The sequence below is a fragment of the Neophocaena asiaeorientalis genome, unplaced genomic scaffold (genome assembly GCF_003031525.2).
Source record: "Neophocaena asiaeorientalis asiaeorientalis breed wild unplaced genomic scaffold, Neophocaena_asiaeorientalis_V1.1 scaffold476, whole genome shotgun sequence".
In the NCBI taxonomy this organism is placed as follows: Eukaryota; Metazoa; Chordata; class Mammalia; order Artiodactyla; family Phocoenidae; genus Neophocaena; species Neophocaena asiaeorientalis.
In genome coordinates, this window is record NW_020172178.1 from 6,258,246 (window position 1) to 6,279,718 (window position 21,473).

The 21,473-nt window shown below is 58.2% G+C and overlaps 1 protein-coding gene across 1 annotated transcript in view; it reads left to right on the forward strand.

Moving 5' to 3' along the window:
- Window positions 1–21,473, forward strand: part of EVL (Enah/Vasp-like) — a 78,503-nt gene that overhangs the window by 39,538 nt on the left and 17,492 nt on the right. Inside the window, exons 4-6 of the mRNA XM_024757995.1 lie at window positions 15,493–15,556; window positions 19,442–19,497; window positions 21,429–21,466. Of these exons, the coding sequence (XP_024613763.1) occupies window positions 15,493–15,556; window positions 19,442–19,497; window positions 21,429–21,466 (158 nt within the window). The remainder of the gene's footprint in view (window positions 1–15,492; window positions 15,557–19,441; window positions 19,498–21,428; window positions 21,467–21,473) is intronic.

Here is a 21,473-nt window from a genome sequence, read left to right on the forward strand (position 1 = left end):
GTTTGAGCTCGCCATTTGCTCATCTAGACTGTGAGCCCGTCGAGGGCAGGAGCCCCAAAGAAGGGCCAACACGACCCAGGTGTTTGGACAGTAGGTGAGCTTGCTGGTGCGGTCACACATCTGTCTGTCTGTCTGTCCCTCACGTGGCCTGATGCTTCCTGCCGTCACGCCATCCTCTGCAGACCAAGACGACGTTCCTGGACCAGCACCACTTTTGGAACTGGGCGCAAGGCGAGGGGTGCTATCTGTGATTGAGGGACATGGCACATAGAATTGTCTCACACAGAAATCGCACCCGTCACCTTGGCCCGCCTAGCAGCACCCTGAACCAAGGAATACGCCTTCCCCAGCCAGCAGCCGTGTTCTCACCGACCTCCAGCTCTTTGTGGCCCTGGGGTACGCGTGTATCGGACGTGGAGTCGGGCAAGTCTGGGTTCGTGCACTGCTCATGCCAAGGGTATGCCCTCGGGCAAGTCACTTTAGATTTCTGAGACTCAGTTTTTCCATCTGTACAATGGGTTTACTACACCTACCTCACAGGGTTGTTGTGAGGATAACATGAGATGATGTTTGTGCAAGTTTTTTGTCACCTGTAAATTACTATAACAATTTGAAGTTACTTTTTTTTTTTTTAGTATTTGAAAAGTTAACTAACTAACATATCAACTCCTGTGGTGATGCCTTGGGAGACACAGGGAGGCCGGGCTGCTTGGGCTGGGGTGGTGAGTTCAAGTCAAGGGTCCAAGGAGAGGCTGTGCCTGACCCTTGGGGTCTCCCTCCGCACCTTGGCAGTACTTTGAACCCTTCTTGGGGCCCCTGATTTCTGAGCATCCCAGCAGCAGCCTGCTGCCATCGTTGTCTTCCTTTAAAGCACTGCTGGTTTGTGTGTAGCTCCCATCCCGGAGAAGGAGGACCTCCTCCCACCGGCCCCAGGGTCATCTCGCTAACGCTAATGGGAGGATTTCTCTGGGGCTTTCCGTTTCCCTTAGATCTGACCTGGACACCACATGCTAAGTCAGGGCTTGAGCGCCTCAGTGGTCCATTATGGATGCCCGCCTCGCCAGAGCCCACCAAGTACATCTCGGGTTGGGTCGTGGTGAGCAGCCTGTGGTCAGCACAGCGACTGACAGATGACACAGACTCTGGGGGCAGAGGACGGAGTTCCAGGCCCGTGCTCCAGGCCCTGTCACACAAGAGCCTGTGAAACCTTGAGCAAGCCGTTTCATCACCCCGAGCCTCAGTTTCCTCATCTTTAAAGGTGGTTATAACAACCACCTGCAAAGTTGCTGTGAGACTCAAATGATAACATAAGTGGGAATGTGACTTGCAAGCTGTAAAGCACCCTAAGAATGCAAATTGTCATGCTTGCCCCTGGAGCACCCCATCCCAGGACACTGTCTGAGATCTCAGCCCTCAGCAACGACCGGAGTCCTCACTGGTGTGGGAAGAAACGGTGACGTGCCCGGGGGCTGGCCCACATGCTCCTCAAGGAAAGGAACGTGTCTTTTGTCGTACCTGTCCCGCCTGGTCTCATTGGGTCCCCTGGCATCCTCCTGAGACTGTCGGGGACAGGTTAGGAATCCCTGTCCCCACTTTAAGGCTGAAGAAACGAAGGTTCACAGCAGTGATTCGCCAAAGGCTACACTAGTGAGTGACGGAGCCCAAGTCTCCGATTCAAAGTCCAGGCCTTTGCCCAGTGAGCCAGATGGCCTGTCAAAGAGATCCCAGTCAGCTGGTGGCCTCCACACTTTCTAAATCATAACCCAGCTTGATCACGGGTTGATTATTATGGGCATTTAACCTGGCCCATCTTTATATCGAAATGCCTGCTTCTTCTGAAATAAGTCAAAAATTAATTAGCATCTATTTTCTTTTTTCTCGGTTAGCATGCCTAATATCTTTCCTAAAGAATGATAATTTCCAGGTCAGCCTTCTGCCAACTTTAGCTCATATAGGATAAGAGCCAGCTCAAATATTTTAGTAAGTGACCAGCCCAGGGACGCAGAAACCCAGGTGCTGGACTTGGATGCAACTTGCAGCTTCTAGAGTGGACAGGGTGTGAGGATTTGAGACCCTGCCCCCCACCCGCTTGTCAGCTGCCTGCCTTCATTCATCATTTATTCATTCAACAAACGACTGGGCTTTCACAGTGGACACCTACTTGATTTGCCTGCTTCTGCGCTTAGTCTGTTCTCCACACACAAGCAGATTGATCTTTCCACGTCTAGGTCAAGCCAGGTCGAGCCTTGCTCAGGACTCTCCAGAGACTTACAGTCTGACCCAGAATCAAATCCAAACCCTGACCGAGGCCCGCGTGGACCTCCCTGGCCCTGGCTGCCTTGCTCATTCACTTCCGCCCCACTCTCTACCTCACCCACTTACATCCGATCACAGCGGCCTCCTGGTCGCCCCCCGATTGTGCCACACGTGCCCCTGCACCCCGGTGTCCCTTCTGTCTGGAATGCTCTTCCCTCCGAGTAACCCATGGCTCACATGACGCCTCGTCAGGGAGGCAGGACCCACACACCTGCCCCTTCAGCTCTTCCTGCTGCGTTCCTCCTGTTACGTGCTACCGTGTTGCCTGTCTTTCCTCTCGAGAACCAAGGGCCCAGGAGAGCGGTTTGTGTCCACGGCTGTATCCCCAGTGCCGTGCACAGTGACGTTTGTGTGGTGGATGAAGGACCAGGCATATCCTGGGCCTCTTCTGTTATGGGCCGTGCACCAGCACACAGAGAGGACCAAGACACGGTTCCCGCGTCTGCAGAGCTCAGTCAGGCAGAGAACAGGGACTTGACAGTACAGTGTGGCCAGTGCGGGGACAGAGGGAAGTAAGTCCAGGGCCTCGGGAGCCTGAGATGCAGGGACAAGGCTCCAGGAAAGCCTCTGCAGAGGGCATGCTGGATCTGGGGCTTCAAGGTCGGATAGAAGTTTGCCAGTTAGAGAAGAGAGAGGACAGTCAGGTGAGGAAGCTGCACGTGCAAAGGCACAGAGACGTGTTTGAGCCTTTCATGGGGGCACTTCCCACCCTGGACGGGTGTGGGGGAATCGGTGAGGCTTACGGAACAGTCAGGGCCAGGTCTTGAAGGGCCTAGACCTTCCCCTCGAGCCCCAGGCCTTCATGGCCTCCTCTCCCTGCCAGACAGATCTTCAGAGGTGAAAAATTACATGCTGATATCCTGCCCTGGCGCCGTGGCTCTTGCCAGGGCTTAGAGGGAGCGTCCTTGCCGATTCCCAGCTGCCTGGGACTTCCTGAGACCTGAGAGCCTCGTGCTCTGCCTCTGTAGCTCCTGGGCAGCTCTTGGCCACAGCCTGTGGCTTCTAAATGGACTCCGCGATGGTTTGCCCCAGCCGGCCAGCCCGTTGCCACTGTCCGTGGATAGCACCCCAGCTGTCTCCCAGCTTTGGAGGGACACGGCATGCTGTTTGCGGTGGCAGACAGGTGGGACTGAAAGAGTCCTGGCTTCACCCAACTTTACCACCGATTGGGGGTAATTCATGCCTCTGAAACTCCATTTCTGATCTGTTGCATGGGGTTGTACTAACAGCCTGTCAGGTGGTTTTGAGAAGTAGACACGGTGGTGTGGGGGCATAAATGTAGGGTATTTCACTTCTCAAGGCACTCGCGGTCCGGCAGGGGTGCACACAGGCACCTACACAACTCTGATAAAAGGGCAGCCTGGGGCCTGGCGGGCGGGGCTTCACCAAGTCCCTGAGCAAGCCTGGGGCCATGGGCTTGTGGGGCAGAGGTGGGAACGTGCCACATCACAGGCAGAGGAAGCACCAGAGAAAGGCGGGAAAGAGAGCAACATTTCAGGAGGACGCAGGCGACCGACTGAAGAACAGAGAGGTTAGGAGAGCACACCGGGGTGAGGCTCAGAGAGTGAATCGCAGGGCCCCGGATGCTGGTCAGGATCCCGCCTGTCCTGGGGCTGGTGTGCGGTGGAGCTGCAAGAGACCCCGCATCCTAGCCTCCAAAAAGTCCTTGCAAGTCCTGGGCCATGTTGTAAAAACTCACGCAGATTTTATGTTCTTCTCCATGGTGTATCTGTGCCTCCTTCCCTATTTGGAATTATTTCCCATTCAGTAAAACTGATGCTCCAGGGCTTCCCTGGTGGCGCAGTGGTTGAGAGTCCTCCTGCCGATGCAGGGGACGCGGGTTCGTGCCCCGGTCCGGGAAGATCCCACGTGCTGCGGAGCGGCTGGGCCCGTGAGCCATGGCCGCTGGGCCTGCGCGTCCGGAGCCTGTGCTCCGCAACGGGAGAGGCCACGACGGTGAGAGGCCCGCGTACCGCAAAAAACTGATGCTCCAGAAGGGTGCTCTGTGCCCTCCTGTTTCTGCACGTAGCGCAGAGCACCCCACGCTGTGGAAGGGTCTGCCCAAGGCACAGGGGCCTCTCCAGTTGAGGCGTCCACGCTGTGGAAGGGTCTGCCCAAGGCGCAGGGGCCTCTCCAGTTGAGGCGTGGAGGGCGGAGAGTGGCCTGGCCTCAGCGGCAGACTGCAGGAGCAGCCCTCCCGTGTGACCTCAGTGACCCAGGCACAGCTGGAGGTTAGCCAAGCCACACATGACTGGCAGGACGTTCTTACGTGAGCTCATCTAGAAAACTTAGAATAAATCCTTGATGACCCAGGCAGGGTCACTTGCCAGGTTAGCCAAGCCACACATGACTGGCAGGACGTTCTTACGTGAGCTCATCTAGAAAACTTAGAATAAATCCTTGCTGAAGAAACAAATGCATTTAATTAGCTAGTTCATAGGCTCATAGTGTAGAAAAGGACTTTACAAGCCATATCAGCCAAGACCCTCGTGTTATACACAGAGAAACTAGCTGGGAAAGTCCCGCACCGGCAGCAGCAGGGCTCAAACCCAGCTGTTTGCCTGACTGTTTCGGTAGCTCGTGATTCCCTTTGCAAACACTGCTGTTGAAATGTCATCACACGCTTCTGGAGCATCTAGCAGCTGGAGGTGGAGCAGGCAGCTTAGTCGGGGTCCGAGCCCTGCCACCTGCAGGGTGTGAATTCTGCGGATCCCATCCACTGCGCCTTCAGCAGTTGGAGGTAATGGAGACACTAAAGCCCAAAGAGAATTAACACTCAGCTCTGCTGACCCGCATCCTAGCTTCAGTTACAGCCTCACCTTCAGTTTCTCCAGCTGCTTGCACCTAACACATAGCGCTTTTCTAAGGAGAAGTGGTCCGTGGCTGGTGGGGTGGCCCGGAGTTGCATTTCTGACCACTGGATACCAAGGAGAGAAACTGCTCCTGAAGACCTCCCCTTTGGGGAGTTTTCTCAACATGACCCATTGCAGAGCTGACCTCTGAAGAGACAGGAAGCTGATGGGGACACAACATGGGCTCGGAAGCTGCAGGAGCTCGTTCTGCTTCTGACTCTGTCACTTACTTGATGTAGACAAGCTTTTAATCTCTCTGGGCATCCCTGGCCTGCTGAGGTAACGATAATTCCACTCCTGGGATGTGTTATGAGAATTTAATAGATAGAGATATGAAATGTTAGTCACTCAGAATTCCCTAAGAAGAAGGGGCACTGGCAGAGGGCTGGGTCGTGCTATGTCAGACTCTAGGCTGACACTAACGCGTTGAAGATCCACACCCCAAGATAAGGGATGCTCTCGTTGTGTTTCAGACCAGAAAACAGAGTGAAAGAGCTTCAGCAATATGCCCAAGGTCAAAGAGTGACAGAGCCAGGACTCAAATTTAACTCCAAGTGGCTTCAAGTCCGTGCACTGTGTAAACGGGGAGTGCCGCTCTCAGCACCTGCTGCCTCCTCTGGCTCAGCCCCGCAGGTGGGAAATTAAGTCCCAAAGAGGGAAAGCGACTAGCTACCCAAGGCCCCAGAGCCCAGCAGAACCGATGTGTTAATCATCCGGGGAAAGATTTGGACAGGCAAGGCCGTGTGAGCCCCGCGTCAGGGAGGAAGGTCGGGGGCGGGGGGGTAGGAGGTGCCAACCTTGAGATGCCCCTCCTAGGCAACAAGTCTGGGGGAATCCCAGGTTCCTTTGAAGTCCTCTGTGGTACCTTACAAATCCGTACATATTTGCATTTTAGCTCAGGGCAGTAAAGAGGGAGCAGTCAGCATCACAAGGGAAGATGGTAAGGGAGATGGGGCCTGACCCCAGTAGGTCACTGGTAGGGAAAGAGGAGCTGCAGGAGGGGGCTGGGAGCCGGGAAGCGTTTCCCAAGGGACCCATGGGAATGATGTTTCCCACGTGGGGACCAGCACAGAAGCGTTATGCTTTCTGATGTTTCGTGTGAGAGCAGGGCTCAAGGAGAAGAGTCAGAGACAGACAGACAGCAGGAGGCAACCTAGGAGTCGGGGAAGGCTCCACGGGGTCGGCGACCCACTTGACTGGGCTTTATGGGCCCTGGGGCTTTGCCAGCTGGGGAAGTGCACAGACACCTTCACAGCGGAAGGAGCAGCCACTGCACCCACAGGTATGATGGCAGAAGGGGATCCAGGGTGGAGGAAGGGGGTGAAGGATTAACTTCCCGCGGGCCTTGAAGCTGGTTGGGCTGGAAAGCAGGCAGGAGGGGCAGGGATTGGCTGAGAGAAGCAGCGAGGAGAGGAGAGGAAATCCAAGGAACGGCCGGATGGAGCTCGGGAAGAGCCGGCGGCCAAGGTCAGCGGTGCTTGGGACTCTTCCCTCGGTTGGTCACCTGTACCCTCTGGCTCTGCACCCACCTCGTCCCCTCCCACAGCCCACGGGGGCAAGAGGAGAGTGAGCCACGGTGGGAGGCTCCTTCTGGAAGACACCTGGCGTCACCAGGGCCCGTGGGCTGGCCCCACGAGGGGTCTGGACCCTCCTCCTGGGCCCCCAGAGCTTTCTGGAGTCGGGTAGGCAGGCAGGTTCTGATAGGTTAGCTGGAAAGCCTCATTAAACATTGAAGCGGCGAAGCCCATTTGACGGCTGCCCGGCGTATCAGTTTCCCAGTGCCCAAGCCAGGCGGCTGAGGAAGGAGAGGTAAGTGGGCAGGATGTGAGCAGCGCGCCTCCGGACTGCGCCCCGGGGCCTGCCCGTAATGGTCAGCAGGGAGTGGACCTTCCACTGCTTCTGCTTCTGCCACTGCGACTGCACCGTCCTTTGCAGAGTGAGCTGTAGGTGACGGGAGCCCCTCCCCCTCCTCCCCGCTCCTCCCGGGCCTCCCCTTCCGCTCCCAGGTGCTGGGGGAGGCGGGGCCGGAGCTCTGGGTCTTGCGACGACCTCCCTGTCACTGATGGTCGGAGGGTTGAGATGCTGTTCTGACCGAGGCCTTGCAGGAAGGGTGGGCAGACGCGGCAGCACGCGGGCTGGGCCGCGGCCAGTGTGGGCTCCGGTCCCAGCAGCCCCGTCCACTTGGGGTGCCTGTGGCCTTGGGAAATCGTTCACCCTTTCCAAGCCTCAGTTTCCCCGTCTATGACATAGGTCTGACAGGCTCTGCCCTGGATAATTGAGCAGATTAATCACAAAAATGACGCAAAGGTGGTTTGTCACGCGGGCAACAAATGTGTGACAGGTTTTATTGCACTCTGTTCTATTTGAGATCCTCTTCAAGGTGCGTGATGTGTTCTGAAAGGAGCTTATTAAGAAAGGGAGAAAAAGTATTTTACTAGGATGATAATTGGCCTGAGGACCACAGCCTGAGTGGGACTAAGCAGGCTGGTTGGCAGCATCCTGGCCTGGAAGCCAGGAGACCTGGGTTCTCGCCCCGTTCGCCCCTGTTTGGATGTGTTCTTGGGCAAGTCCCTCCCTTTCCCCTGGCCTCAGGATCCCTCTATGCCAGGAGAGGGGACCCTGCTTGCTAGCACCCAGGGTGGCACACAGGCCTCCTGCTGTCATTAGAGTGACAGGGCCTTTCCTCTCCGGCGTGCCATGCTGGTGCTTCATTGCAAGGCCGGTAGGTGCTTCTTACTGTGTGGCCTTGGGCAGTTCGCCCCTCTCTGAATTACAGCCTCTGCACCTGCACATGCTCACCTGGGTCTACAGGTTGTTTCGACACTGGCCTCTTAGACACAGCTTTAACCACCGGTCACCCTGGGGTTGAGCCATAACTGGCGGGCCCATGGATGAGGGTGTGTTACAGGATTGCAGTGGGTGATAAAACAGCTGGCCCTGGTGATCTGAGTAAAACAAAACAAGCTGCCTCACGTATCGGCCACTGAGCCTAAATTCACTCATAAGGACTGGCAGAAAAGGCACTAGAAAAATTGACACGGGGTAACTTTCAGCAAGCAATCGAACTGGCAGGGCGGTGGCCGTCGGGATTTGTCTCCTGCCGAGCCAAGCTCAGGAGGTGGGTTAAGCACCCCTGCCTGGGCTTCCTAAGCATCTCAGAGGTGGTGAGGCAGCTGTCTGTCTAGCCAGAGCCGAGCGTCAGCGTGCTGGTGTGGACAGAGCCCTGGGCTGGGAGACACTTGTCCTGGGCGCCGGTCCCAGCTCTGCCACCGATTCCTGGGTGGCCTTGGCAGGGTGGCTCTGAAGACCGTGGCCAGGCCTGAGCTTAGGCCCGGATCACAGGCTCCATTCCCACGTGTGTGTCTGCTTGCTTGGCAGCAGGAACCTAGACACGAGAAGGGAAGGCTGCACCCCATCTCGAAGGGTGGCTCTGAGGCGGTCCGAAATGGAGGCACCTCTGGAGAAAGGAAGAGGAGTCAGCCGGAGAGACGGCAGAGGGGAAGGGGGCTCGAAAGGGCTTGGGGCTCTGCCCAGCCTGGGCCAGGTGGCTGTCACTTGCTGGCCAGAAATTCCATCAGGCATCACTGAGCAGGTGCTGGATCCTTGGTTTCTGGTGCTGCTGGGATCTCAGGTTCCATCTTTCAGGAGGCCCAGGGGATGCCTTTCCTGTAGAGACTGCCTGGAAACCTGGCCTGTCCCTTCTGTCCCAGAGGAGCTGGGGGCTGGTGTCCCAGGGCCTCATAAATGTTAATGGCCAGCAGGAGGACGGCCTTTCTCATGAGAAGGTGTCCGCAGTGCTTATCTGCCTACCTCAGCTGTGTAACTTGAAGTGCGGTACCTGGGGCAGGAGCGGTACGGCCTCTGCCTGCCCTGCACAGCCAGACTCAGGGTGGAGTCGCAGTGGAGCGCTTATCCCCTCCGTGGGGACTCTTAGTCTTTTGTTTCTTTATTATAAGCTGATGCGTCCTGCTCGTGCAGAATTTGGAAGTTCAAAAAGAGGGGAAGAACCCACAATCCAGAGGTAGCCACTGTGAACGTTTAGGTGTATTTCCTTGTTTGTCCTTTTAAGTTGCAGAGGTTCAGAACTAGGAGATCCTTGCTTCCATCCTTCTCACTCTATAGGAAACTGAGGCCAGGAGCGGGGAGGGGCTTAACTACGGCGTGGCCGAAATCCAGCAAGAACCTGGGTCTCCCCGGCTCCAGGTTCACTCCAGAGGGGATTTGAACAAACTGAAACAGTCCAGGGAGGCTAACCAGGAACGGGGAGGAGCTGGGAAACAGGAATGAGGGGTGCTGGGAGAACTGGAGGGGGAACACGAGCTCCGCTCTCCACCGTCCAGGCCCCTGTCTGGTCCTGACCGGCTCCCGTGGGAACAGTGCCAGCAAGACGGGCTTCAGCCCACTGGGAAGTAGACCCCGGGTAGGCTCTGGGATCTCTCCTCGCTGCGGCCCTTCAGGCTCTGCACAGCTGAGAGCCTGGGATACAGATCCTTCTCCTGGGTCAGGAGCGTTCATTTGCGCTCACTTCATCCAAGCACTACGTGGGCAGGGCACCTACGTGGGGTCAGGCAGGATGGCGGCAGGCAGGCCGACCCACAGTCTCCCTCTCCAGAGGCCAGTGGGTGCTGAGAGTCTGCGGGGGCTGGACTCCGGCCGGGAAAGGGCGCCAGGGCTCCCCCCACTCCCCCCGCAACCCGGCAGCCGCTGCCTGCCTCCCGCCCTTCACGCTGCTCTCTAGGACCCTCTGCCCCTGTCCTCCCATCCGGCCTCCCCAACCCTTCCTTCCCCGGGAGGTGGAGCAGTTCAAGGGCATGTGTCTAAGGGAGCTGAAGTCACTTGACATCCTCTGCTCTCTGGCTTCCTTAGGATAAAATACGGATGGTACCAACACTCCTGGGGTGAGGGTGCGGGTTAAGTGAGTGACGTTTGGGAGTCTCTGGCGCAGGACCTAGCCCGCAGCATGGTGGCTGCTCGATAAACTTGCGTTCTCTCATCCCACATCCTGTCGCCTCGAGTTGGCCAAGTGCCACCCCCGCTGGTGACCGCGGTGTCTCCCTGCTCGCGAATCTCCCGCTCATGAGGCGCGTCCCCAGCTCGGCCACGGCCTGTTTCCAGCGTGAGGGGAAAGCTCTAGAGTGTGCTCCCTGCACAGCCTCGGCAGTTGTTGGTGATCATCAGACAGTTTGCCTGGGGCCCGATCGTTCATTCATTCATCAGATATTTGTTGAGTGTTGACCGGATGCCAAGAAGTACGTGAAGTGCCGGGCACGTGGAGAACAGGACAGTTACGTGCCTGGGGGTTAAGTCGGACGGCTGTGCGCCCGGGTCCTGGCACATACAGGTGCACGTAATACGTCCTAGGGGACAGGGAGCCTGGGTTCGCAGAGTCCCCGTGAGGAGGTGCCCCCTGCACAGCAGAGCATGGCCTGGGACCCGACTGTCCCCTGCACCCCTCTCAGCAAGGCTGGGGCGGGGCCGGGGGTCAGCCCCTTTGGGTCCCTTCTCCCGGAAGCCTGACCCTGTGCAGCCGGCTTTTCCTCCATCTGCTCTCCCCGGCCCCTTGCTGCTAAATGAGGGCAGTGTTCCCGAGGACGATCGCATCTCACGCTGGAATCTGCGTCACAGATGGAGGCCGTGGAAGTCTTCGGGGCGCAGTACCCAGACCAGGCGCTCTCACCCCATCTGGGAACAGCCCTGTACCCCGTGGAGGGCGCAGGGTCGTTCATGCCCTGCTCGCTGCTGAGGCCCCAGGTCTGACCTCAGTCCTCCCAGCCCCTCTCTCCCCTTCAGTGTGGCCTCCGGTCACTCAGTGACTTGCCCTAGGGCCCTCGGCTGCCAGCCCCCCTCCCGGGCGGGCTCGTGGCCTGGGTCTGGCCAGCCTGCCCCTCCCCTCTGGTGTCATCTCTCCTTCCCGTCCCCCACCTCATGACCCCCAAGGGTAAAAGGGCCTCCTCTGAGTCACCAGCCTGTTTGTAGGAGTGGGTGTGTGATGGGACTCCGACCTGAAGCTGGCATGTGGGCCTCGGGACAAGAAGTCACTCCTTCCCCAAGAAGAATCATGTCAGATGGACTCAGAGCGGACGAGCCTGCCTGTCCCATCTCCAGGCTCCTCTCTGTGGTCAGACAGGGGCTCCATCGGGCACGGGCCACCCTCTGCCCTGGCCTGCCACCAGGGTGTGCACTCTGACGCTGTGGGCTGGACCCACAAGACACCAGAAGCTCACAGGCACCCCGCTTCTCCCGATGTTGGGTCCATGTTCCACGTTAAATTTTCCCCTTTGTCATGTGTCTGTAGTGCAAATTAGGCTCTTTATTGTGACTTTGCAAAACTTGTTTGAAGTGAGTGAGAGAAGGGCAGCATCTATCTTAGTTGGAGCTCCCAGACTTGGCAAGCTTGTGACACCGAGCCCCATGGCCTTGGGCAAGCCCCCTCCCCACCTCTCAAAGCCACCAACACCCCTTCTCCGGGCGGCAGTGGGCCCCTGGTGCCGGCGGGGAGTAGTTAGCCTGGGAACTGTGCCTCAGTCGGCCTCCTCTCTGAACAGGCACGGACCTGGGGAGCCCTGTGTTTCTGTGGCTCACTTCTAGGTAGGTCTTATTTTCATCTGAGCGAGTTCAGTCCCATTCCTTCACCTGTGCTTTTTTCCCTGGGCTTGGTGATCACACCAAGGTTCCCTCAGACCTTCCCAACTCCGTTTGATAAAATACACCGAGTACCTGATGTGAGCCGGCCTTGAGCAGGGAGTGATGAGTGACAGGCATGGTCTCTGCCCTCCAATCACTGTAATATCAGAAAATGGTGTGGGAGAGGCCAAGCAGTGGAGGCAGGAGGATGTAGGGCAGGCTTCCTGGCAGAGGCAGCTATGCAGTTGGGCCTTGAAGACGTGGTAGGTGAGGAAGGTGTCCCGGGTGGATGGGGGCCACACAGAGACGGGGAGGTGGGAAGCACAGCAGGTGATCCAGGCTTAGTGAGCAGGTGCAGAAGGCCTGCTGGGGGGCGGGGGGTGAGTCCAGGAGAAGCGGCTGTGGGGATGGGCTGGACTCTTAACTCCATTGAGCTTGGACTTGACCCCATAAGGGTCAGACTTGTGTTTTCCAGAGATCACGTGGTCTGCAGTGTCAGTGTGGAAGCTGGATGGGGAGAAAGGGGTGTGGGTAGAGGCGGAGGTCCCTTTGGTTGACTAAGGCACGGGTCCAGGAGAGATGCTGAGGCAGCCACATGAACAGGGAGAGGCAGGTAGATTCTGCTGGGATCTCAGACGCAGCAGCAGAGAACTTGGTAGCTAAGGAGACTGGGGGGTGGGGTGGCCTGCAGTCCTCACCTGGATCCTGGATCCTGGAGGTGGGGGCACGGCTGGCCTGCGGTGACTCGGGCGCAGGACACTCCGCGTTTGGCTTCTGATCACACCGCTCAGAGAATCATGGGAAGTAACTTGGGACGCGGGACAGACGGGAGTGATGACCAGCCACCCGATGCTCCCGCCCTGAGATCTCAACACAAGAGGCATCTACAGATGGACTGTGCCCAGGCTTCCCAAAGGCCCTAGACCGTCCTGGAGGGTGGAGCCTCCTCCCCGTTCTCCTCCCGCCTCTGCCAGTGGGGCACCGTGGCCAGTGGGTGGAATGGGCCAGGAGGAAGGAGGCACGCCCCGCGCGACCCTGGACAGACCCCTCCCCTCTGAGACAGAGGGCCTGTGCTTCCCCTCGCAGCTCAAAACATACCCACGTTTTCTGAGGTTAAGAAGAATGGGAGGCCTTACGCAACCAGTGTTGTCTCTTCCTGCCCCGTAGTGTCTAAAGTTCTAGCCGGCTCATTTTGAGATGCCTCGCGCGCAGGGACTGGAGCCCTCTGGGAGCAGCGAGGGCTGTGCTCGGTCCTCCCACCCTGACCAGGCGGGCCAGCTGAGGGTGTCAGGAGGCAGTCCAGGCCGGCGGGCAGAACAAGGGGCACAAGCGCAGGACCTCCGCAGTTCACGCCGTGGCAGCTGGCTGCCAGCGGGGGTCCTGACAGCTGGAGGGGCCCGGTCAGAGCGAGGGTGGGCTCCCGTCCTCAGACCAGGGGCCAGGCGGGGGCTCCGGGGCAGGGGCTTGGCCCCAGAAGAGGGGCAGATCCGGACGCGGGCACGGGCCCAGCAGCCGAGGCCGGGTCTTGGAATAAGGCAGGAGTCCAGCTGTCAGGCCTGAGCCCCAAATGCTGGGCTGAGTGGGTGGCACTGTCCGCCACGTGGACACCAGGCAGGGCCTGGGCACTGTCTGAGGGCTGCAGCCCCTCACCCGGGACTCTTCATCCTACGGGCCGGTCTCAGCCGACACCACGGTGCGATGGAATTTAAGAAAGAAAGTGGCGTTTTGCGGGTCGTCTGAGCTTGGTTCTCCTGTTTACAGGTGTGTCACTTACCCTTTCTGGGCTGTTCCCTCGCCTGTTACAAGCCTTCCTGGGAGCTGTCCAGTAGGGTTGTGAGAATTACAGGAACTAAATTAAATTAAGAGAAGTGCTCTGACGCTGCTGTAAAGCAGTGTTCTCGTATTCTTTCTCTGGTTTCCTGAGAACAAGAGGAGAGGAGCCCTAAGGCCTGCGCCTCACGGAGTAGGAGAGAAAAGAGATCCCCTCCACCGCGGATTTTTTTTTTTTTATTAGGAATGTTTTTTCTTTATTAAACTTGAAAATTTTTCTAATGTCTATACTGGACATATTTACAGAAAAACCAGTTTTTAGAAAGAGCAGGGTTATTTTATGTTAAATAAAGCAGAGCAAGCATGTTTAGAGACAGGAAAAGCAAACCAGTATTTATTTCACACCTACTAATGGGCCAGGCCACCAGATATTTATGTAGTCACCTCTGTAAAGAGTACGCAGGCGTCTTCTCTCCTGCCCGGCCCCTGAGTTCAGCAGTTGGCATTGAACAAGGCAGGGTCAGGCAGGGCCACCCAGGGGAGAAATTTATCCTCAGGTGCTGGGAGGCCCTCCTCCCGTCAAGCAGCTGGCCCACTGCCCACCACCTGGATCCTCTTTCCCCAACTAAAGCATCCACACAGGGGTCCGGAAGCGGCAAAGCAAGGCTCACTGAAAACGTGACTGAAGCCCATACTGGGGCCTAGGACTGGGCCCTGCTGAATATGGAAGCAAACTCCCGGCTTGGAAAGGACTGGTGTTGTCACACCTGGGGGTGGAAATCGGGCCTTCCTGGGTGGGTAGATTTGGGACCTCGGTGTAGGAAGGGACCTGCTCCCTTGGGAGGTGAGGCTTGCGTTGCGGGGATCATGCTCGGAGAGCCGGCCTGGAGGGCACCTGCGCTGGGCAGAAGCTTGCCCCAGAATCAGATGACCTGTTTCGGCTTTGAGATTCTGTTACTCTCTGTGCCGCTGTGCCCCTGACCCAGGGGACGCCCTGCTAATCTCTCAGCTGTTTGAAGCACCTGTGGGAGAAGCCTTCTGCCCATCGTGGATTTTGTCGTACGCCCCTCATCCTAGAGAGGAGACAATGCCCCTTCCCCACCTAGGCAGCGAGGCATGAGGCCAGCTTGCCCGGAGTCCCTCCCCCACTGCTGTGACTCCGCAGTTCCCCAGTGACACCTGAGCTGGCAAAGAGAAGGAACAATCAGCTCCTTCTCAGATTGGAGCAAAAGCTTGACTTTCCTGTGAATGTAACACAGCACCAGCCCCGGTCTGAACAGGAGGTACACTCCACAGACCTCGCCTGTTCTGGGGCCCTGCCTTCAGGGTCAAGGGCAAGAATGTAGCCTGGAAGGCTCCACAGTTGCTCTGTCCTCTTCTGCCCACCGCACAGCTCCAGACTCCTAGATGCAGGCAGGAGGGCGTCACATCGCGGTGAGGGGCACGGGGCTGCGGCCCAGACCCGGTGCTGAAACCCCGGCTCCGACACATACCTGCCGTAAGGGTCATTCGCCTGCTCAAAAGGCGGAATAAAATGGATCTACTGGGTTCAGTGATTCCAAATTTTAGTTAGAACAGCTTTGTGGGACAGAGAGAGGCCGGAGCCAGATGTTGAGGGTCGAGGGCACAGTGGCAAGTGAGGAAGTGGCAACAGCAAGTGCAGTTTGAGAGGGAAGCCAGAGGGGTCAGGCGAGAAGGGGTGATTCTGAGCCGTGTGAAATGGCACCCCCTTTACTGGCGCCAAGGCAAGAGCCGCAAGAAAGGGAGAAGGAGGTTTGACTGAGAGGGTGAGGTGGGACAGGGTGTTGCAGGGCTGAGGACCAGCGGTTGAGACCATCTCGGGTGGGACCAGAGGGCAGAGGCAGGGAGAGTCCCGGGGGTCCTTGCTTCTCTGTTAACTGCTGCGCTCTTGTGCTTCTCTGCCCCACAGGCTCCTCCAGCCAGCGTCAGGTGCAGAATGGCCCGTCTCCTGATGAGATGGACATCCAGAGAAGGTAACCCCCCAGCAGCAAGGGCCACCCTGGAGGACACACCTGTGGCTGCAGCCAGGACTCCCAGAGAGACACGGGGGCGGGGGAACAGGCCTGACCAGAAAGGAAGGGGAGCCAGCTCACTGCTGCTTTGCCAGTGACCGTGAGAGGGTGTGGTTTCACGGTGGGTGGGGAGAGCTCGCCGGCGCTGCAGCCTTGTGATCAGCCTGGCAGTGTCCTGTGTCATTCACTTATTGAGCACAGCCCTCCCGGGTATATTAGGAGGTAGTCATCTGGGGATTCAGTAACGTGGCCAAGGCTGTACTGCTGGAGATGGGCGGACGTGACCCGCCAGGCCTGTGCGACTGAGGCCCGTCCTTGACCCCGTCCTGTGCTCTGTCCGAAGGCCTCGTGAGCCCTGGTCCTGGCACTCTCTCGCTGGGTGCCCTGGGTGGGTGCCACGGCCTCTCTGGAGGATCTTAACCCCCTGCCTGCTCACCTCCCAGCGGAGCTTAAAGCAGACAGAGGCTGTGAGAGCACTTTGTGCGCTGCAGCTGCTCTTGGACAGCTGGGCCAGGGCTGCGCCGGTGGGATTTGGGCCATAGGGTGACGCCCTGCCCCCCCGGCCCCCTCCAAGGAGCTTCTTAAGTGTTAGAACTGGGAGGAAGGGCCAGTGCCATTGTCCTGAAGTTACAAAAGAGGTCGTGGTGGCCAAGGAGGGAGCAGCCTCCCCAGGTCACGTTGCCAGGTGAGGCAGCGCCAGGGCTTGAACCTGCTCTGTGCCTCCTGGGTGGGGACTCAGCGTCTCTGAGGGGCTTGGAGTCCCGGCTCTGTGGGAGCCGTGCTGCGGAGGCAGGCCTGGGGCTTGCATCCTCACCCGGGTCAGCGGGAGAGGGCGTGCCTCCAGGGGCCTGTGGCGAGACAGGTAGACCCCGGGGCCGGGAGCTGGGCAGGCGACATCCCCACCCTCACGTGGCTGTGAGACTCTCTCAGGGGGTTCTCTCCTCGAGCCTCTCGCCTGCTCTGAGCACCTTCTGGCCGCCATGGTGTACTTTGTGACCTTGGGCCAGTTACTGCTCTAGGCCTCGGCTTCCTGTTTGAAGGTAACAGTGTTGATGAAGGAAAGGTGGGAATATGCTTCCCAGACTCAGGCTGGAGAGGTTCCTTTTTTTTTTTTTTGGCTTTTTAACAATTTTTTTAAAATTTTAAAAATCATCAGATTTAAGCCACCAGGGAAGCCCTATTAGCCATTTTTAAGCATACAGATCAGTGGTATTAAGGACGTCCACGTCATTGTGCAACCAGCATCATCACCCATCCACAGAACGTTTGCATCAAAAATGAAACTCTGTCCCCATTAAACACTAACACCCGGGCTTCCCTGGTGGTGCAGTGGTTGGGAGTCCGCCTGCCGATGCAGGGGACGCGGGTTCGTGCCCCGGTCCGGGAAGATCCCACATGCCACGGAGCGGCTGGGCCCGGGAGCCATGGCCGCTGAGCCTGCGCGTCCGGAGCCTGTGCTCCGCAACGGGAGAGGCCACAACAGTGAGAGGCCTGTGTACCGCAAAAAAAAAACCAAAAGCAAACAAACTGAAACTCTATGCCCAGTGAACATTAACTCCCCCCTCCCCACTCCCATAGCCCCTGGCAGCCACCATCCTATTTTCCGTCCTTATGAACTTGACTACTCTGTGTACCTAATATAAACAGAATCATACAATAAGTGTTTTTGTGGCTGGTTAATTTCACTGAGCATAATGTCTTTAGGGTACATCCAGGCTGTATCATATGTCAGAATTTTCTAACTTTAAAAAAAAAATTTTTTATCTTCCTTTTTAAAGTACGTAATATTCCATCCTATGTGTAGACCACATTTTTCCTGTATTATTTTTCTTGCTTTGACATTTTGGCTCTTGTAAATAATGCTGATATGAACCCAATTGTCCAGCGGATGAAGGTGGCGGCCTTGCAGCGAGTGGCCGAGACCAGTTCCCCTGACCTCAGAGGTTCCTTCTTTTTTTTTTTTTTTGCGGTACGCGGGCCTCTTACTGCCGTGGCCTCTCCTGTTGCGGAGCACAGGCTCCGGACGCGCAGGCTCAGCGGCCATGGCTCCCGGGCCCAGCCGCTCCGCGGCATGTGGGATCTTCCTGGACCGGGGCACGAACCCGCGTCCCCTGCATCGGCAGGCGGATTCTCAACCCTGAGCCACCAGGGAAGCCCAGAGGTTCCTTTTTATTAATTCCACTGGCCTGTCTTCTAGGCTCTCAGGAGTATAACATATTGCAGTTTACAAGGGGCTTTTACACACTTTGTTTCATTTTAATCCTCACATTAGCCGTCAGGGGTTGTTACTACCCATACTATTTCTCACATAAGCCAACTGAAGCTCAGAGAACAGAAATGACTTGCCCAAAGTAAGCAAGACTTAGAAGCAGAACCAGAACTGGCCCCAGCTCAGCCCTGTGCCAGGTCCCAGGGCTGCCTCCACCCGGAGCAGGGCCTGCGTCCTAAACACGCCCTGCAGTTGTGCTCTCAGAACCGGTGAAACACCGCGCACTTTCTCTAATGCCACCCCCAAGTCCAGTGTTCCAGGCCACTGGCTGCAGAGGGCCATTCAGTTTTGTCTGCAGTCGACTGTGCACAGACCGAGCGACCCCGGGAGGTCAGTCTATAAACCACAGGCATCACACTGCAGTGCAGGGATCCCACTCCCCCTGCATCCCTGGCAGTCAGCACGGAGCGGGGCCCAGAATAGGGACTCTTTAGTGCTGCCCAGCAGTGAGGTAGGGACTCTTTAGTGTCAAAAGGGTCTTTTTCATTATTTTTTAGATCTCAGGCATAATCCTCACAAGAACCCCGTGAAACAGGTGTTCTTATGCTTATTTATGGAGCGGAATCTGAGGCCCAGGAAAGGGGAATGACTCGCCTGTAATCACAAACCAGTGAGTCCCAGAATGGGAACCAGAAAGCTCTCTACCTCTAAATGACCTTGCAGTAAACTCCGGGTCCCACTTGGCCTTCCTCCAAGGTGAAGGCAGCTGGGCAGCCCCGCGTAGCTATTCCACACACAGCACGTACTGAGCAGCTGCTGCGTGCACACCCGGCCCCAGCCCCAGCCGTCAGCGCGCTGTACACCAGCGGAGCAGACGCGCGGCCCACGGCCTCTCGCCCTGGGGGCGCCCTCCCGCTCAGCCCCGCGCCCCACTACAGGCCTTCAGAGTTGGCTCTCAGCAGTTGAAGCCCTGCTGCCACCCGGGCCCACATGACTCCTCGAGCCCCTCCTGCCCCAGCATCTCAGCCCCAGGTTCTCTGGATGTGTTTGTGGGACAGTGTGTTCACTCGTCCAACTTTGAAGAGCAACCCAGGGCCACTCGTGCGAGGAGCTAGGAGGTTAGTCCCCACAGAGGTGCACCCCGCACTGCAGCGCAGCTTCCCAAGTGGCCCTCCAGATGGAGGCCAGGCCGCAGCTGGATCAGTGGGAAAGGAAGAGGACAGGTAGCCTTAGTGTCCGCTTCTCTCACAGCCAACAATGCCGGACAGTTGTTCCAGGAAACTGAGCCAGGTGCGGTAAGAATGGGTGCCCCTGAGGTCGAGTCTGTTGTGGCCATAGGCCCCCAAAAGCTAGGCAAGCTTGTCCAGCCTAGGGGAGAGCTTGGTCTGCCCAGGTGTCTTAAGACTCAGCGGCTGCCGGCGCTCCCCTGTGTGAGCCCTGGAGCCAGGGCCTACAACTCTGCCTCTGTAAGCGGGGCGGCAAGCCCAGCAGCCGGAGCCTAGGGTGGGATGAGGCGAGCTCATTGCTGAGCCCCCGGGGGCGCCGGCGAAGCCCAGCTCTGCAGCCTGGGCTCTGACGCGGAGCCGCGCGGCCTCGCCCCAGGAGGTGAGACCCGCTCTGCTGTGTTTGCTTTTCAGACAAGTGATGGAGCAGCAGCGCCAGGAGTCTCTAGAGAGAAGAGCCTCAGCCACAGGTGAGAGCTTCCCCTACCTGTGCCCGCTGGCGCCCCTTCACTAGGTGGTGCCCAGGGACACACCGGGAACGCTGTGACCAGCTGCCGGTCGCACAGGCCTCAGAGCGTGACAGCCACGCCTGGTGAACGTGGGGAAACGAGGGAACAGAGCACGGGTGCGGGGATTAACTCAGCTTGGCCCAGCCCTGCCCACCGGCCTCTGGTCCTCCCCCGACTCATCCCCTGAGTAGAGCGTGTCTCAGGCCCTGTACTAAGGGCTGAGGACACAGCAGTGGACAAGGCGGATGCACCCTCTGCCCCAGGGAGCTGACTGTCCAGTCAAGGACACAGACTAATGACCCTGGGTCACCGCGGGGCACATGCAGTTACCAAGTCAGTGCAGGGGTGGAGGCACATGGAGGGGGCCCCAGCTGCCCTGGGGGTCCGAGAAGACCCCAGGGGAGGGGTGGCTTCAGTCCTGAACAGCGACTGGAACTCAGCACAGTGAAGCAGAGGGGTTTTCTGGAACAGGGTGATGTTGATTAGTAAGCATGGGACTTCATAACTTACAAAGTACTTTCACGTCCTGCGTTTCACTTAATTCTCTCGAGCCCTGTGAAGTAGGTGAATGTTTCCCTGTCTTACTGATGAGGACCCCGGGCCCCAGCTGGGTGCAGAAGCCCCCGCTGGTGGGGATGCTGTCTGGTGCCGCCCCCTCTCCGCTGGGCCGCTGCACCCCTCGGGCTCCTGTCCCGCTCTGCCCCACCCCTGCGTTACTAATGCGGGTCTCACCCTGTCACCGGGTCACCCTTCTCCATCACTCCTGAACAACCTGGGTCCTTGGCACGGGCTCCCGGTGCGCAGGCCCAGTCCCCACAGACCCACTGCCCTGCACACTCCCTCCCGGCGGCTCCTTCAGTTCCCGCAGGGCCTCCCCCCATCGCGCTCACTCACCCTTCACCAAACATCACTCCCGCTCTTCTGTCCTGTCCCAGCACAGTCATTGCTTCCCTAAGGAAGCCTTCCACGGACTTCCGGTCAGGTTGGAGCGCCTCCTCACAGGCCAGGGTGGCGCTGTGCGCCTGCTCTTGGTGGCACTTGTCACCGTGCCGCGGGGACAGTTCTGCATTCATCCATAGGGTGGCGCTGTGCGCCTGCTCTTGGCGGCACTTGTCGCCGTGCCGCGGGGACAGTTCTGCATTCATCCATAGGGTGGCGCTGTGCGCCTGCTCTTGGCGGCACTTGTCGCCGTGCCGCGGGGACAGTTCTGCATTCATCCATAGGGTGGCGCTGTGCGCCTGCTCTTGGTGGCACTTGTCACCGTGCCGCGGGGACAGTTCTGCACTCATCCACGTCATTGGTTTGCTGCTACCAGGTCATGAGCACCGTGAGCAGGGAGCCTGTGGCCGTTGGTCCCCAGCGCCCTGCACGGGGCCAGGCCTGCAGCAGAGGCTCGGGCGTTGGATGGTGGGTGGGGGACGGGGGACTGCCTAGCACGCAGCAGTGCTCCTGGACAGATGCCCCGGTCTGCCCTGCAACCCGCAGCTGCCTGCTGCTGTCCCCAGAGGCCAAGGGGCAGTCACAGCTGTATCTTGGGGCCTAACAATTGCTGAAGCCTGGGGGGTGCTAGGAGCTGAGGAGAAACAGAGAAGGGAAATAAGACACAATTCGTGCTGCCGAAGAGCTTCTTGTCCCACTGGAAGACCACAGTTGAGCAAGAGAAAGTGAGCGTAGCTCAAGGGCTGCTAAGCAAGTGTGTGACGCCGGTCCAGCCTGGCCCCCGAATGTAGGGAGAGACTGGAACAACGCCAGGTGCATCCCGCGGGGGCTTCCTGGAAGAGGCCACCTTGAGCTGTTCCTCATCCCTCAGGGGAGTAGGCTGCCCTCTGTCCCTGCTCCCGGGGAGGCGCCCGCTGGGGGCTGGGCACTCACTGAGCCCACTGTTGTTTCAGGACCCACCCTCCCAGCGGGGCACCCCTCCATTGCAGCTGCCTCCC